General features: G+C 33.6%; 2 protein-coding genes across 4 annotated transcripts; both read left to right on the forward strand.

Moving 5' to 3' along the window:
* The first annotated feature begins 513 nt into the window (after window positions 1-513).
* On the forward strand, window positions 514-10,080 carry LOC107429435 (uncharacterized). Of its 3 annotated transcripts, XR_001582435.4 has the most exons (16): window positions 514-1,071; window positions 1,624-2,837; window positions 2,931-3,118; window positions 3,584-3,783; window positions 3,943-4,011; window positions 4,466-4,538; window positions 4,662-4,818; window positions 4,966-5,257; window positions 5,335-5,449; window positions 5,592-5,755; window positions 5,934-6,008; window positions 6,106-6,518; window positions 6,970-7,035; window positions 7,520-7,571; window positions 7,678-7,706; window positions 7,941-10,080. XR_001582435.4 is itself a non-coding variant. In XM_016040117.4 (12 exons), exons 1-12 carry the CDS (start codon window positions 694-696, stop codon window positions 6,292-6,294), a joined length of 3,114 nt encoding a protein of 1,037 aa, XP_015895603.3. In that variant the 5' UTR covers window positions 514-693; the 3' UTR covers window positions 6,295-6,669. The 3 variants fall into 3 exon arrangements, 1 of the variants encoding a protein (XP_015895603.3); XR_001582434.4 differs by having other exon boundaries at window positions 7,678-10,080; XM_016040117.4 differs by lacking the exons at window positions 6,970-7,035; window positions 7,520-7,571; window positions 7,678-7,706; window positions 7,941-10,080 and having other exon boundaries at window positions 6,106-6,669.
* A 4,874-nt stretch (window positions 10,081-14,954) lies between these two features.
* LOC107429426 (uncharacterized) lies at window positions 14,955-17,567 on the forward strand. Its single transcript, XM_016040106.4, has 5 exons — window positions 14,955-15,446; window positions 15,558-15,661; window positions 15,777-15,948; window positions 16,390-16,497; window positions 16,611-17,567. The coding sequence occupies exons 1-5, from the start codon at window positions 15,261-15,263 to the stop codon at window positions 17,298-17,300; spliced, it is 1,260 nt and encodes a 419-aa protein (XP_015895592.3). The 5' UTR covers window positions 14,955-15,260; the 3' UTR covers window positions 17,301-17,567.
* The last annotated feature ends 75 nt before the right edge of the window (window positions 17,568-17,642 follow it).

Consider the following 17,642-nt stretch of genomic DNA (forward strand, 5'->3'; position numbering starts at 1 on the left):
GATTTTATATCTGATTTTTTGGTTCATAAGTTTATATTTTTGCACATCATAAAAAATAAAAAATAAAAAGTTTTTACATTTGTGGACAGTGTTAACCATTTTTTTTTTCGGTTGGAAAAAAAAAACTTTATTAAATAAGATGTGTTATTGGTCAAAAAAAAAAAACACAAAGAAAAGTAAAACTTGTTATTTTCAAAACGTTATTGTGTATATGGTATATGAAGCTATCGTATGATTTATCGATGAAATTTTATAAATTTTTTTTTAAAAAAAAATTAATAATCCTTTTCAACCCTCTCCAAATCATTAGAATTAATTAAGAATAGAATAACCAATAAAATGTATTTATGAGTTTCCTTTTCTTATATTTTTTATTTTTATAAAGAAGCAAAATACCCTTAACACAAGTAGATATTTGATGCTGACGTGGAGACCCTTGGTTGGCACGTGCGAACACAAATATATAAAAGCCAAACAGTGAAAATCCACGAAGACCAAAATAACTAGTTAATCCTCTACAGCCAATTACCAACACGGGATCCTCCAGCGGTTTCGCCCACATAATATTTGTTTCACTCATACTTCGCTCTCTCATTTTCTCTCTTTCTGAAACCCTTTTAAGCCAGCGAAAAGAAAACAACGAAGAAAAAACCTAACCCTAGATTTCCTCTCTCTCTCTCCCACCCCCCCCCAATGGCCGGCGACGAAGCCCTAGACTCCAATCTCAAGCATCGCCGTTCTTCCTCCGACGATGAGACGGCTGAGAAGTCTTCGAAACGCCACAAGCACCGACATAATCATCGCCACCACCACCGCCATCATCGCCACTCGAGCAGGAAGCGTGAAGGGGAAAGTAAACTCGCCGCTGAGGATAGCGCAGCTCCTAAGCTTCCCGTGCCTGCGGCTGGTAATTCCCGGCCCGATGACGATGTTGAGGAAGGGGAAATTCTCGACGAGGACGGTGGTGGGGGCGATGACATGGTTGCGAAGAAGAAAACAAGCAGCTCTGGTGTCGAGTCTGGTGAAATTGACGCAATTGGAGTTGGTGATCAATTTGATAAGCGGAATCTGGTGTGTTCTAATTGCCTTTGGATGCTTAATTTTTATTTCGATTGCTTATTTGCTTTCTGTTTGGTCGCTGAGAAAATTTTGAAGAGGGAGGGAAAATTTGAAATTATTATTATTTTTCCCTTAAAATATATTTAGTTTAAATTTTGTTCCGAGTTTGGTAACACTATTAAGTTTATATAATGTAATTCTTTGAAAGAAACTTATTGACTATTTTCTCAGTGACCAAATGGAGCTTTGTCTTACGGTGTGTTTTTGGACTTTATAATGAATTCGTTTTGGTGAGACCTTGTTAGAATATCCTGAGTCATTGTCTCATTCATATGTAAGAACCTGCTTGCAATAGAAGAACATGAATGAATTGCAAAAGAGGTTTCCTAGGCGTTTCAATCAGTGAAGACTCATGGCTTGCATTTGATTTGTAAGAGCTGGTTACATGTTTTAATTCTTGAATATTGCATGTGAACTAACATTATTTATTTATTTATTTTGGTTGGATGGTCCTGTATACTTCAAGTCTGTGCACTTAATTTTCTTCTTTTCATATTTTGACAGGGACTTGGTGTTGACAATGGCTCAGCTCACAGGGAAGCTAATATATCAGGAAAAGGAAATTTGAAAAAGTTGGGCGATTACCGGAGTGATGATGATTTGCTTCCTAAGTCGTCGGATGAAGACCACTATCGTGAGACCACAGGTAGCTCTGGGGTTCGTGCCAATGGGGTCTTGAGCTACCAATCTGAGGAAAAGAGGCATCAGGGGGAATCGGGGTCCCCTTCTAAAGGAAGTGGCAAGCAAAACCGTTACTATGATGAAGAAAAAGTGGAGGTTGAGAAAAGCAGATTAGGCAATCGATGGAAGTCATCCTCTGAGAGTACTGGGGACAAGAGCAAGCCTTTGGTGCATTCACCATCTCATGGAAGATACCATGATGAACCGGACGATGGGAGTATGTCAAGGTCTTATGATCACATGAGAGAGAGATCTAGTTCACGCAGTGTAATGGAAGAGGAGGCTCTTTCTAAAAGGAGACGCTATCATGAAGAGGGTGCCACATTTTATGATAGTAAAAGAAAGATTGAATGTGACATGGATGATGGTAGAACAGTTCGCCATCATGACATTCTTGATGTGGCTAGGGATGAGGGTAGGGAACATGGTACTAGTTATAGCACCAGATATAATGTAGAAGGCAGACATCATAGCAGGGATAGAAGGGATAGAGAAAGAAGCAGGGAGAGGGAGGTGGACAGAAATCAAAGAAGGGAGAAAGAAACAAGGAGCAGGGGCAGAGAGATGGATAGAGATTGGAGAAAGGATAAAGATAGTGAAAGGAGTAGGGACAGGGGTTTGGACAGGGACAGGAGAAGGGAGAAGACAATAGATTGGAGCAGGGACGTGGAGATGGATAGAGCCAGAAAAAGGGAGAAGGAAAGAGATAGGAGCAGGGACAGGGTAAACACCGTTGATAGAGACAGAGATATTGAGAGGGAAAGGGAGAAGGAGAGAGACAGATATAGTGATAGAGTTATGGACCGGAAACGGGAGAGACGAGATGATGGATATAGAGACAAGGGAAGGGACAGGGAGAAGGACAGATATGAAAATTCTGAGGACATCCAAGGTGGACGAGATAGGTATAAACATTCCAGGAACTGGAGACATGAGGAAAGGGATAATGACCAGCACAGAACACGTAATAGTGAAAGAGCTACAGCTCAGAAGTCAAAAGGTGATGCTTTGGAATTGGGTGAAGACAAATTAAAAAGGTATTTGTTCATCTTAAGCATGATCTAAGGGCAGTAGAAATCCATACCCTCTTTCTTATTTCTTTATCCTTACATTTTATCTCTTGATTGCAGAGATGATGAAGAACAAGAAGACTATGAAGAGAGGTCCATATTGCAACTTCATGACCAGGAAGAGGACGATCTCAACAGAATCAAGGAGGAGAGTCGAAGGAGAAGACAGGCAATCTTAGAGAAGTATAAGAATCAGCATTTACAGCAACAAGTCGAGGTGAAGGGCCTGTCAGAGGATGCAGAGAAAGGTACATATTTCTTTTTTTAAATTTTTTTTATTATTTATTTATTTTAATTTTTTGATGTCTTTACCTCTCTTAGTTTATTATTTATTTGTAACTGACGTGCTTACTCAGGATCTTATTAGCCTCGATGGTAAACTGTGCTCAGCTCGTAACAAGATAAAACAATCATCATATTTATTATGTTTTTTATCTTGATGGATGCTTCCCTAGCTATGACAACTGTTTTTTAAGTTCATGATTTAAAATATGTTTCGTTTAGTGTTGTGATGTATTGACCACCATGTTGTGAAGTTTAAAATTTATGAAGTAAGCTTTTGTTAGTCCCTGACTTTAGCATGTTTGCATGTGAACTGGAGAGCAAGCAAAGGGCGGTTTCTTAACATTCTAGTATTGCTATTCCCCGAATTTTTATTAATTGCTTTGATTAATTTCTGACAGTAATTTTTTTGCTTTTAAAATGTTAATCAGAAAAAAGGCCAGCTGATAATCCAGGCCAATCGACAGCTGCTCTCCATTATAGTCCTGACAATATTGATGGTAGGGGTGATGAAATTGACAAGCCTGTTGCTGAACCATCATTTTCCGTAGGGAAGTCACCTCCTTCCAATGGAGTTTCTGCATCTGGTCAAACTGTTGGTGCTCGTGGGCTTGGAGATGGTACTCCAAAGGTGTGTTATCTTCAATATTTGAACACTCGCATTCATTTGTTTCTTTTTGACCTCATGTGGTTTTAGTAACTAAATACATCTTTATTGGCATAAGCAAAGGTTGGACTTTTAATATTTGGTTGACTGGGCCTTATTGTTTTGTGTCTTGGATTTATTCAGAGCGAGAGATCAGGCGACATGTTCTGTGATGATATTTTTGGTGAGACCCCGACTGGAGTTCGTAAAGCTGTAAGTTTCATCATTATGCTTCCTTCAGTTTCTTAGTTTATTTGATCACTTTCATTGTGGTTCTAAATTATATTTTGTTTTAGGTATTTTTCCCTTTCATTTAGGCTCTCTGGTACTTGTGATATGGCTGTAAATGATTTTGGTATTTTTGTTGTGAATTTTGCATTTGCGAAATTGCAACTTGTTTTTTATGTATTCCCTCTCTTTGAGTGACTATTAGCCTAATTGAGATTTGGTCTAGCCAGTAAACATAGTTGCAGTTGCTCTTTTTAAACAATTTGCATACTTGCTTCTTATATTAGGAGTTATTTGTTGTTACTACTTTTTCGTAATTTCTTTGTTGTGCCTTCTCATACTGGTTGATTAAATACATAATCGATCTTAGTAACTTTGGATGATAATCTGTTGTTTAATAAACAGCTTAACAAGTTCTTGCATTCTTATTTCTTTTTAGGGCAAAGGAGATGGTTTACGGATTGAAAGGAGTGGTCTTCATGACAACTGGGATGATGCTGAAGGGTACTACAGTAAGTATTAATCTATGTTCTTTCACTTATGCGTTTTCCCCCCCATAAAGTTACAACCTGTTAGGTAGATAGTCTGATATTTGCTTATTCCCTTTCGCATATGGTTTTGGTGTTCCTGTTCAGGCTACAGGTTTGGTGAATTACTTGATGGTCGGTATGAAATTATTTCTTCTCATGGGAAAGGTGTTTTTTCAACAGTAGTTCGTGCAAAGAATGTTAAATCTGGAAGTGGTGAACCAGAAGAAGTGGCAATTAAAATTATACGTAATAATGACACTATGTGAGTGGTCACTTCCTCTTGATTTTTTTCCATAGACATTTTGCTTCTGTCGCCATCTTGTCTCAAGAATTTTAGTCTGCTAAACATATCTGTTTTAATGTCCTTGCTGTCCAAAGACTTATTGCTGCCTCCTTTTATGTGATTTAGGTACAAAGCTGGTTTAACTGAGCTGGTTATATTAAAGAAATTAGTAGGTCAAGATCCTGAGAACAAACGCCATTGTGTTCGTTTTCTATCAAGTTTCAAGTATCGGAATCATCTTTGTTTAGTTTTTGAGTCTCTTCATATGAATCTGCGTGAGGTTTTAAAGAAGTTTGGACGCAATATTGGTCTTAAGTTGACTGCTGTTAGAGCATATGCAAAGCAACTCTTTATTGCACTGAAGCATCTAAAGAATTGTGGTGTTCTTCATTGCGATATCAAGCCTGATAACATGCTGGTAAAATTTAATTTAATTTAATTTTTGGTTTTGATTCTTGAATCTTTTATATTTCTCACATTATGTTAATTTTCCAGGTAAATGAGGCAAAAAATGTTCTGAAGCTTTGTGATTTTGGTAATGCCATGTTTGCTGGTAAAAATGAAATCACACCCTACCTTGTTAGCAGATTTTATCGTGCTCCTGAAATAAGTAAGTGAAACTTGAGCTGTCATTATTATGTTCATTTTTTGGATAGATGTTGTCTTAATTATTTTTGTCATTTTTATTTTTTTATTATCTTCTAAATTGTGTCTGAAATTTTCAGTTTGTTGTTTATATGTTTCTATTGCAGTTCTTGGCCTGCCTTATGATCATCCCCTTGATATTTGGTCTGTGGGTTGTTGTTTGTATGAGCTCTATACTGGAAAAGTACTTTTTCCAGGTGCTACAAATAATGATATGCTACGCCTTCACATGGAGCTGAAAGGCCCTTTTCCAAAAAAGATGCTTCGTAAAGTAAGTACTTAAATCTGTTTATTTTGGATGCCTACTGATTTGCTCTTGTATCAAAGGGATGCATTTGTTTTGTGAATTATACAACTTACACTCTCATTTTCTTTGGGGTTTTTTATTTGTCCATGGTTATTTATTCAAGATCTTACTTTTAAACGACTTTTGGCTTTTAATTGTACAGGGGGCTTTTACAGATCAAAATTTTGACCAGGATCTGAATTTTCATGCTACAGAAGAGGATCCAGTTACAAAAAAGGTATTGCCTTGAATTGCCAAATTTATTGGAGTTTCAGGAATGTGGGTCTATAATAAATTTTCTTAATTTTGATTGACTTTGAAATCTTCCTTTGCAGACTATTAAGCGATTGATTCTCAATATGAAGCCTAAAGATATTGGATCAATTATTACAGGTTCTTCTGGTGAGGATCCTAAGATGATAGCTGATTTTAAAGATCTTTTAGATAAAATGTTTGTTTTGGATCCAGATAAACGGCTGACAGTATCACAAGCATTGAGTCATCCATTCATCACTGGCAAGTGAACCCTGTTGCTGATTTTCTGACTCCAGAATTCCTGTTCTGCTAGATATTTGTGCATTATGACTTAATTTCATATTCAGTTTCTAATTGTTGGGCATTGTCTCTCCTCTGTGATGGCCTGAGAGCTTTTGACACAGTTTTGGCATGGTTGGAGACAAAAGGGGTGATGTTTCGTGGGAATACTCATTTCTGACAAGTTCTTTCAGGGGAATGTACTGTTTCGATTGTAAGACAACTAGCCAAAGGCGTTTCTTTTTCCTTGTAACCATTCATGATTAATCAATGTTAAAATTTATTTCTATAATGAATTTCCTTCATACTTATAAATGTAGTTTGAACATGGTTTCTGCTATTGAATCTAAATTCAGTTGGTAAAATATATTTGTTGTTTGAGAACCTTTGGTTAAGTTACAGCGAGGTCAGCCTTATTATTTTATTCCCCTTCTTTTGGTGCTTGGATTGTCATTTTTTTATTGCTTTTTCGTAATTGTTGCCTGGTATTTGGGCATTATTTCCTTATTAGATGAAGGTTTGGTATACAGTCCTTTCATTCCACATCAATCTGTATTTTCAACAAATTTGTTTATTATTTATTTGTGTTTTTTTTTTTTTTTCTTTTTCTTTTTTTTTTTTTGGATTATTTGGGTTCTGTGAAGTCTAATTTAATTTTTCTTCAGGATTTCTGCCACTGCTTTGAGGCATTCCTTCAGTGCTTAGATGCATAAAATGGCACCCAGGAGAAGGTATCTTGGTTTGTTTATTGGGAGATTATTGTGACAATTGATTGTTGATATCTTGGTCTTTCATATTATATCTCTATACTAAACTAAGTTTCTGGGTTTTAAATGAAGATTATAAGAAATAGAAATATTATCACTGTGCTATTTGTACGTGTGATTTGTCTGTGTCTGGGAGTTTTTGACACAGTGTAATGATTATATTTAAACTTATGTTGTCTGTTAGGAGCAGAGCCTGCCTCTGCACTGAAATATGCTTGTGAAGTAGCTTTTCTGCTCAGATGTATTTTTCCTTATGTCTATGCTTGTTACATTTTGTGTTCCAAAGTGTGTATATTAACTTGTTAATTTTAGTTTGATGCTTTGTTAGTGAATACCTGTTTGAGTGCACTATATGATTTATTTTCCCTGTTTCTTTTTCTCGTTTTTCCTAATTCCATGACCTAATGATATTGCGTTACATCTGATCCATGGTATGGTCGTCCTCAAGAGGCATGTGCACTTGGAGGCTTGTGGTTGCTGCTATGAGAAAGTTTCTTCAAGTGAGTAATTTAGTCCCAAATTTCCCTTGTATGATAGGTTATTGTCACATTTTATATCTTATTGAAAGAGGATTCCTTTTTTATTTCAACTTTTTTGTCTTTTTAGGGTACTGCCTCCATACTAATGAAAATTTGGTAAGTATACTTCTTTCATATTATTCTTATCATCCTTGGCCATGTTGGTACTATCAATTGTTCCTGATATCAAGTCTAATGTTATTTCTAATATTCTTGCATATAACCATAGGGTCCTTGTAATGCTAAAGAAATAAGGTTTTGTTTTGTGCTATCCTCTACAAGGTCAAATATAAGCCTAAAGTGGTTGTACCCATAGCCCTCTCGTTTCTTGATGAGTATTTAATGTTATAGGGAAAATTGAAGGATGTGGAAGGAGGTGAATAGAAAATCCACGAAGAAACAAAGTTTCTAAGCCCAAGACATTCTTTGATGAATTTTTGGGTAAAAAACAAGAGCATAGTTTATTTCTGATATCTTTTAGGGTATGTTTGGCACACTGGATTAGGTCATGGAATGGAATAAACATATTCCTTATTGCTATGTTTGGTTAAGTATTTTGATGAGGACTATCTATTCCTACAGATTAGCTATCCTAAATCTGAAGAATTATCCTTCCTTTTTGAAAATATAGGAATATCTATTCCATACATTTATGGGAAAAAAATTATGCCCAGTCTGTAACAACTGTCTGAAACCGCTGCTTAATCTTCTCTCTCTCTCTCTCTTTTGGCTCAATGTATAATGTCTTGCTTCTCTCTTTTTGTATTTTTTATTTTTTATTTTTTTCCCTTCCTCTTCTTCTTTATATCTATTTGTATTTTCCTTTTCCTTCTATTGCATCATTGCCTTCAACCTTTTTTTCCCCCCCCCCCCCCCCCCCCCCCTCGTTATTCTATATCAATGCCAAAACCAGTTTCTTCTTCCTCTTTTATGCTAGTTTCAAAACTAATAAATGAGAATGTTGGTTAAAAGAAGTTTGACAATGGTAGGACTTTGATTGATTATATTGTCTGGTATAATACCTGTATAATGATGGGTTCATGATTTTGATTTTAATTTTGGATTTGAAAGAAAAAAAGCTCATGTGGAGATATGGAGATTGTGAAGAAGAAAATAACATATTTCCTTTTATTTTTACTTTTTCATATATATATATATATATATATATATTTTTCCTATTCAAGGCTATAAACTTTTGTTGCAGCCAAATTCATGATTATGAATAGTTATTCTATTCCTGTACTTTTTATCACTGGGAATAACCATTCTTAATTCACCTGGAATAGTGAATCTGTCTACCAAACGTGTCCTTAGTTTCTTGAAAGGCTATTGGACTCGAAATGTGGCTTATCTTATTTTTATCTGACATTGTCGAACTGTTGGAGGGCTATGATCATACATGCTCGATTATGTTTTTCAATGCACAGTGCATTTTTGTGTTTCAATGCTTCTTACTTTCTTGGTAGAAATAATGGAAAATTGTAACATTCATAGGTTGCAAAGAACCTAAATTTCTCTTTGAAGAATTTAAAGGGTTTTTCATAGAATCATAGGGCATGTGAATCTTTCAACTTTTTTTCTACTTTTGCTTTTTTCTGGAGGTAAATTTACTATCTGTACTTATCTTTACAGGTAGTATGTCTCATGTAAAATCTACTCGACAAAAACCATGGTTTTTTTTTTTTTTTTGGGGGGGGGGGGGGGGGGGGGGGGAGATAAAGGTGATTAAAATGATGGGGGGGGGGAAGTCATTCTCGGAAACTAAAGTTCCATCTTTCTATTTTTTTGCTGGAAAATTTCGGACTTAGAAGAATTGATGAATGTGACCTGGTTTGTTTGCTGACATGAACCCTATAGAATGGTCTGAAAAGTCATTTTACTTGTGTGTGTTCAAGTGTTTTCCTAGTTTTGTGTTGTCAACATTTTACAGTTCAGTAATATCTATGGCATGTCTCCTGTTATATTGTTGAGTTTATTCAGATGGACGCATACAATTCTGTATAATTTTTCAATTTACTTATTTTTCTTGTAGTATTGCCTGTTCAAATGCTGCTGGTGTTTTTTGTTTTTGTGTTACTTGAATGTTTATATTTCTTCCGAAAATTGGTTTGTTTTTGTGTGTATTTGTATGTTCAGTCGAGTTTTGAGTGGATACTGATTCTCATCACAATTTGAGACACCTTGGTGGCATTTCCGAAGCCTCGTTTATTTATGTCTTTTATTGTTCTTCGTCTTGTTATGGTCTCGCTGGCACAAGATTTGGTGGTGTTCAGATTTCTAAGTGTGAGAGGGGATCATAGCTGTGTTCTAAATGCAGGCGACGTTAGTTTAAGGTCTACTAGTTTAACATTTGTGGGAACTTCATAAATAGTTTGCATGGATGATGCACCTCGTGAAGTTCTGCAGTGTTATAAGAATTTCCTGTCTCAACGAAATGATATGCCAAAGATTTTTGTTGAAATAAAATTTGTGCAAGATTTTTACTTGGTTCTCTTTAGGTTTATTTGTGTTGGTTGAAGGATGAAGGTAATTGGGTGGTTTATTTTATACAGTTGTAACTTTGCCATCTCAATCATTTTGGTTTTCTTATTGTGTCAGGCCAGAATTTTTCGTCTATGATTTTGTAAATATTCTTTTGGCTGGCTTTTGTCTATTAATAGATATAATAAGATCATTTAGTTTGAGTCGCTGAATGCTGTTAACAATAAAATGTGACACATTGTTTTGCTTAAAATAGAAATGGTGTACTGTGAATTGTAAAATGCATGTACGTAAATAAATATGTTCAAATAAATATTTAAATTCAACATTTTTCATTTTTAAAATAAAATTTAGAATATAACGATATAATACTACCCTAAATTCTTGGCATTATTTGGAGAGAAGGATTCCATTTTAAAACGACGAATAAACAAAAGTTATTTATTCTTCATAACGTGCAAATTTGTTGCTATTTTTATAGGCCGTATATTTAAATTTATGATGTCAAAAATGGTATGACGGACATTTGTTGGAATCAAAAAAGAAGGGATGTCTGGGATGATGGTAAAGTTTTTCAAACGGTACACTTTTGTAAGTGTGTCGGATGTTAGAAAACTTTTATGACTCATTTTGCGTGCCTTATTGGACTGTGTTGTCAGCTGTTTGGTGAGAAAAGAAGGCGTGGGTAACTTATTGCTTGGGATACATTTTAATACTGTTTGGGCTGGATAACCTATGCAAAGGCAACGGTTGCTTTAATTTTTATATTTTAATACAATATATATTACGCTGATTAAAACTTAAAAAAAAAAATTATTTTGAATAAATATTATAAATTTAGTTAGAATTCGGTAAATATTTATTCTTGAAACAATCTATAAAATTATGTATGTACTAAATAATAAAATCTTCAAATTTAAATGTCTTAATAATATAAATTATTTTAAAAAAATTTGTACAGTTTATTTTGCTTAATACAACATGAAACATGTAATTGCTCGCAATTTTTTAAATTTATTTTTTTATTAATATATTGGTTAAATCTTATAAATTTATTTACTACTTTTAGATATCTGCTAGGATAACTCTTAAAATAATAATAATTATAATGATGATTTCCTTCATCTATTTTTTGGAAAAAAGAAAAGGAAAAAAAAAGACAGTATGGTACATTCTTGCACTAAAATTGTACAATGATTGAGTAGAGCTCAATAAAATTAAGCCTAATAGTCCAACCTTATACAATAGAAATAATTCAGCACAGTTTTGTGTACCATTTGATCCATTAGTTCTTATTCGTTATCATTTATTTATTTATATATTTTTGTCCATCAGGACAAGTTTTGTTAAGTGGCATTTAGGCTTGAGTTTCTTCCTCACAACCTTCGACTGAAACATGCCACGCATCTCAAAACTGAACAGCAATCCTTAAATTTTTTGAATATTGTTCATCCGTTTTGCGAGTCATATGGGTTTGGGCAAATCGATTCAGATCGTTTTTACATAAGATTGCACGTAACCACTCATTTGGTCTTAACATATATATATATATATATATATATATATTTAGATATATATACAAAAAGGCTTCTATTCAGAATTTCTAAAGAATTTTTAACTTTAAAGTCTTAAGAATTTAATCCTGACCATCGAATTTTTTAAATGGTTTAAGTTAACTTTTAATTTTAAAACACTCATGTGTCCTCTGACTTCACTCTCACCCTCTTCAACCTCCCAATATGCTTTTCTCTTCTTCTTTTTTGTTTCACAAATTAAATATAGTCTTGTATTCACAAATATGGTCCTTATCAACTAAAATAAATATTCTAAATCTTCTTTTTCAGGCTTATAATTTACAAAAATTTGCTTCTCTTATATACGCAAAACTCAAGACTCAATTGACACATGAAACTTTTGATATGGGAAGAGATTTAGACTTTTCTAGTAAAAAGAAATTGAGCGATGGGATAGCCATCTCTAAAGGGGTTTCCATAGTCAACAAGAGGAAACGGCATTCCCTCCCATAAAAGAAAAATTAAAAAAACCAAACACTTATTGTAGACAAATACCAGTTAAAAATTTTTTTTTGGTTAAGATCAACTCCAGCAGTGGTGTGCTTTTCCAATTAAGGGACGATGAAACGAGTTGTTTGCCTGGTGCAGCGAACTCATGGTTGGGAAGAATAAAGTGGTTTCTCAAATTAGTTTGGATTGTGTTTCTAGCGATGACCTGAGAGTTTCAAATCAAGTAAAGCCAAGGGAAACCTATGCAAAGCAAGGAAGATGAAGAAATTTATATTATGCTTTTTTTTTTTTTTGACTTATTATTATTGTTTATATAGTGTGTGTTCAAATGGTGTTAGTGCCTATGTTATATGGAAAGAGAGCTTTGCAGTAAGTATCCGAAATTCCACTTTTGAATGGGAAGGGATGGAACAAGAAAATTTAACATAGCTTCTTGTGGTCGGTGCTCCATTATAACTTTTAGTTGGATTTGTTGATGACCAAAATGCCTTGTCCACATTTTATTTATCCCCACTCTTCCAATTCTAGATTGTTCGTCAAGTTTCGCTATCTTTTTAACGAAAATGGCATGCTTCTTGGTATTTTCATGGAAATAATCTAAGTAATAATTGTGGGCTGTCTTTGAGGAAATAATCTAATTGTCTTGATAGGTATTAAACTTTTGGAATACCAACTGGTTGATGTTGATTTGTGTATAAAGCTGAGGTAGAAAGTAGTGGGAAATTTCTTTCATAAGACTTGGTTCCCCCCCGCTAAAACTTGTTTGTAATGTAGACAATATTTAAACTATGGAAAAAGATTGCTGGTATCATGGTGTGTGTTTGGTATAACCATTTTGATTATAAAGCTTAATTTAGTTTTCTCATACTGAGTAATTAACGTACTGTGGATGACTATTTGTCTGTCATTTTTGATTAATCGTAAGCAATCATGCTATCATGATTAGCCATCAAACCATCATTATCAGGTATAAAGCTCAGAAAATGAGAAAATGGGGGTATATAATTGGATAGTTGTTGTTAAAATTTCAAGTTGGTGGGACAATGCTTTCTATAATATAAAACTCTTCTTGTTAAGTAATTGAAAAAGGGTCCCAAAAAGAAAGATGTTAATTGAGTGGCGAAATCAAAAGGAACCTACTTGTTAGTTTCTTAGGAAAAATAAAATTTGGATTAATGTTATTTGGTCTACTTTTATATTTTTGAATCTGTGGTCACACTTGGACCGGCAGGTGGGATTGTGTTTTGGTCCTGTGTTTAAAAGAAGAGGTCCAATTATTTTAGGTTTCGTCAAAGATTTATATCTTTAGAAACTTCCATACCTTATCTTTAATGGAAGGTAAACCTGGTCTGCTATGAAAATTTTAACCCAAAAAAGAAAAAGAAAAAAAGAAAAAAGAAAAGAAAAAAAGTCTGCTAAGAAAATAGTCCCTCACGAGTGACACGCGCTGCGAAATGTAGGTTGGTTTTCTTTTTCAATGTTGATTTTCAGCCGTTGAAATTATCTGTCTTTTTACATTGGGAAAGTAACCAACGGATTCAAGGTAGGAAACATAAAAGAAACGTTTGAAAATGAAAAATGGTACGCTGGGTCTGGATTCAAAACATTTATGGAAATTATAATGTTAAAATATAGCAAGTTTAGAAATTATAGATTGGGAAATTTTGTCATACCCTACCGTTTTGCTTTTTTGTTTTTAGTTTTTCCAATTAGTCATCCCTACCCTAATTAATTTTTACCTAGAAGATCATTATTAGCATAGTGAAAGTAAAATGGAAGAACCAGCTCAGTCAAAATTGGCCACCACACTATAACTTTGACAGTCACAATCAAATAGGAAATAACAATCTTTTCCTCTCTAAATTTCGATTTAATTCCGTTTGTGAAATGCCGAAATATAAAAAATAAAAAATAAATTTTTGAAAATTGATTTTTTGAGAATTAATTTTTTGAAAATTTATTTTTCCTGAATTAATTTTTTGGAGTGTTTTGGTTTATAGCAGGATAATTTTGACTTATAAATAAATAATTAATTTATATTTTAAAAATTGAAAATAAAATTATTTTAAATAAAATATATAAAATTAATTTTTTAAATAATTTTAAAATGATACTTTTAAAGAATTTATTTTTTATTCTATTTTTTTACATATTGAAATTTATTTTCTTTTAAAAGCTACAGTTTAAAACATTCTAAGGAATATTTTAAAAATAAAAAGCATAAAGAATATATTTAAATATGGAAAGTAAAACTTTTAAAACTTTCCAATAATATTTTTTATATCATATTTTTTATTTTATTTTATTAATAAATATTTATTATTATGTATATTTTTTTTGATAATAAATAATAATTAAAATATATTAATATAATTTAATAATTTTAAAATTTAATAAGTATTAAATAAAAATAAATATAACTATATTTTTAAAAATTAAAATACAGAATGAATTGAAATGTATGTTTAAAAATTAATTTTTTAAAATAAAAAATTTATAATAGATAAAGAATATTTTCGGTGCTCTTACTCTTTGTAAAAAAAATCCTTTAAAAATTTTATTTTTTTAAAAAAAATTGAAATTTTTTTAGTTTTGACGCTTGAGACTGCATAGCAAATGAATTGACAAAATATATATATATATATATATATATATATATATATAATGTAGAAAAAGAAAAAAGAGAAGAAATTACTCGTGGGACCCACCTGATTGTGGAAAGAATCCCTCACGCTCCGAGAAACCGTGGGGAATCACTTCCCTCTCCTGTCGCTCTCTTTTCCAGGAAAGAGCAGGTCCAACCGCGTTCAATTATAAAACCTCATTCATGTCCGTACTCGTATTCAAGACTTGGTTCCTAAGGAATAAAAAAAATAAAACAATGAAAAACACTTATAAAATTATATTATTATAATATACAACCGCTCTTCAAACAGTGTTATTCACATCACATATACACACACACACACACACACACACACACACAAATAAAAACTGCTTCTTCTCGTCGTCATCATCATCTCCATAAAAGGTTTTCAAACGAGCAACAAAGGTTCGTTTGTTGTCTTGTGCTTGTCCTGCCCAAAAAGGGAGAGGAAAAAAATTAAAAAAAAAACTCCTCATCCTCCATTTTTGTAGCTCTTAGCTGAGGAAGAGCAGGGCAAGCATGAGAAACAAACTTAATTCTCTGTTGGGAAGAACTTTCAAGACCAATAAATTCAAACCCGTTGTGAATCTTGCTATCTCTCGCCTTGCTGTTTTTAAAAACCAGCGTCAAGTCAGGTGTAATCAGGCTCGCTCTGATGTTGTCCAGCTGTTGCAACAAGGACACCATGACCGTGCTCTTATTCGTGTAAGATGAATTGTTTTTGACTTTTCAATCAAAGGGTGGTTTTTTTTTTTTTTATATCTTTTTCATTTTTGTAGAAATTGCCTAAAATTTGATTTGTTGTATTTGGCACAGGTTGAGCAAGTGATTAAGGAACAGAACATGTTAGATGTGTATGTTATGATAGAGGGTTATTGTAATCTCTTGCTTGAAAGGTTTCAACTTATTGAACATGAAAGGTTTGTTGGTTCTTTTTCAGTCATTTCTATTACCATATAAAACCAAGTTCTACTCCCTGATTCTGTCTTTGTTAGTTTGTTGATATTCATACATGCTGTGTTTCTTTTTGTACAGAGAATGCCCTCTTGAGTTAGAGGAAGCAATATCAGGAATCATTTATGCATCTTCAAGATGCGGGGATTTCCCGGAGCTGCACGAGATTCGTGGGGTTTTCGCATCTCGTTACGGCAAAGAATTCGCTGCTCGTGCCGTTGAATTACGCAGTAATTGTAGAGTCAATCATAAGGTATGAAATATTCTTTGTTGTTGAAGTTTGTTAATCTTTGAATTTTTGTCCAAAATCTGCATCTTTGTCAATATTGGCACGCCGTACGGTTCTTTCTCTTAATTTACTTGGAAAATTTGACCTTCATGAGGAGGACCGTAGTCATTGGCTAAAAATGGATATCAGGGGTTAATGTCGTAATATGATGCCGCTGTGAAACTTAGAAACGCACAGAATAGTGAAATACAAATTTTGGTTGGGTTCAAGTACAAAATACTCTGTTTCATGAGGTTCCAACTTGATGTTGTTTGCCATTATGAAGTACACATTTTGTCCAAGTGAAAATTTAGCGATTAACATGTTTGGAACTTTTCAATGATTGTTTTTTATGGTTCTTTTATTATTGGCTTTATGTAATAATAGCTATCACTAACAAATATTTAATTTCTTGAATTTGAGTAGATGATACAAAAACTCTCAACTAGGCAACCAAGCTTAGAGAGCAGAATGAAGTTGCTCAAAGAAATTGCTTCCGAGAATAGCATTGTTCTTCAACTTGATTCAGAAGAGGTAAGCAAATTAAAAAAGAAACAAGGATTATCAAGCAGCAGTACTACAAATTGTTCAAAGATTTAAACACTTGTGTATGACATGAAGCTGTCTTTGTTTGTGATCAAATGCAGGAAATATTGGATGTACACAAGAATGAAAACCAACCGCCGCCAAATCCATCTACCAGTTTAGCTGGCTCCAAGTCACGGGATAATTTGCATAACTTGTCGGAAGAGATTAGAAAAGAAGATGAGTTCTCGGATTCCTTAAAGTCAAGGAAGAAATACAAGGATGTTGCAGATGCAGCTCAAGCAGCTTTTGAGTCTGCAGCTTATGCAGCAGCAGCTGCAAGAGCAGCAGTAGAACTCTCAAGATCTGATCCTCATGATCCTGATAATCAAGATAGTCCCGCCATACAACCAGGAGAGTTACCTAACAAACATGAGCCTGTGGAAACATCATCTGATTCAGAAAATGAGGAAATCCACATTGAAAATCAAGCTGAAGAGCTGAAGAAATCAATGCCTTCTTCAAGTGCAGATGCCGCAAGATATTCATTGGAAGCTGAAAGGTACGATGATCCATTTGGGAAAGATTTAGTTTTCGATGAGAGTGACAATGAGACTGAAAATGAGCAAAACAGCATGCCCCCACCTCATAAGCAAATTCCTTCAAGATTTCAAGCTGGTCTAAAGATAGGATCAGGTCCTCAGCACTCTACAGGACATGATACTGCAGGATCTGGGATTCAAAATGCACCACGTTTAAATCTTGAGAAGAAGCCATTTTCTGTGAGGACTCGACATCTGCGTGGGTACTGAGAATTTTGAATATATTTATTTAATCCGCTTATATGAGTATTATTTGATGTGCAAAAAACATAAGTTGGTTTTTTTTTTTTTTTTTTTTTTTTTTTTTTTTTTTTTTTAATGATTTTGGACATCAAATAACATTTGTTGATTGATACAATGAACATGATTTTGGACATCTTATAACATATGTTGATTGATACAATGAATATGCTTTGCTATATTTGGGAATGTAACCTACCTTGGGGTTTTATAATTGAGTTGAAATTTTTGCAAAAAGAGTATCTTGAACAAGTTTTCTTTTCTCACAAGCATTATAGCACAGTAGGATAGATAGAACAGCCAGGTGGTATT

The sequence above is a fragment of the Ziziphus jujuba genome, chromosome 12 (assembly GCF_031755915.1).
Source record: "Ziziphus jujuba cultivar Dongzao chromosome 12, ASM3175591v1".
NCBI lineage: Eukaryota > Viridiplantae > Streptophyta > Magnoliopsida > Rosales > Rhamnaceae > Ziziphus > Ziziphus jujuba.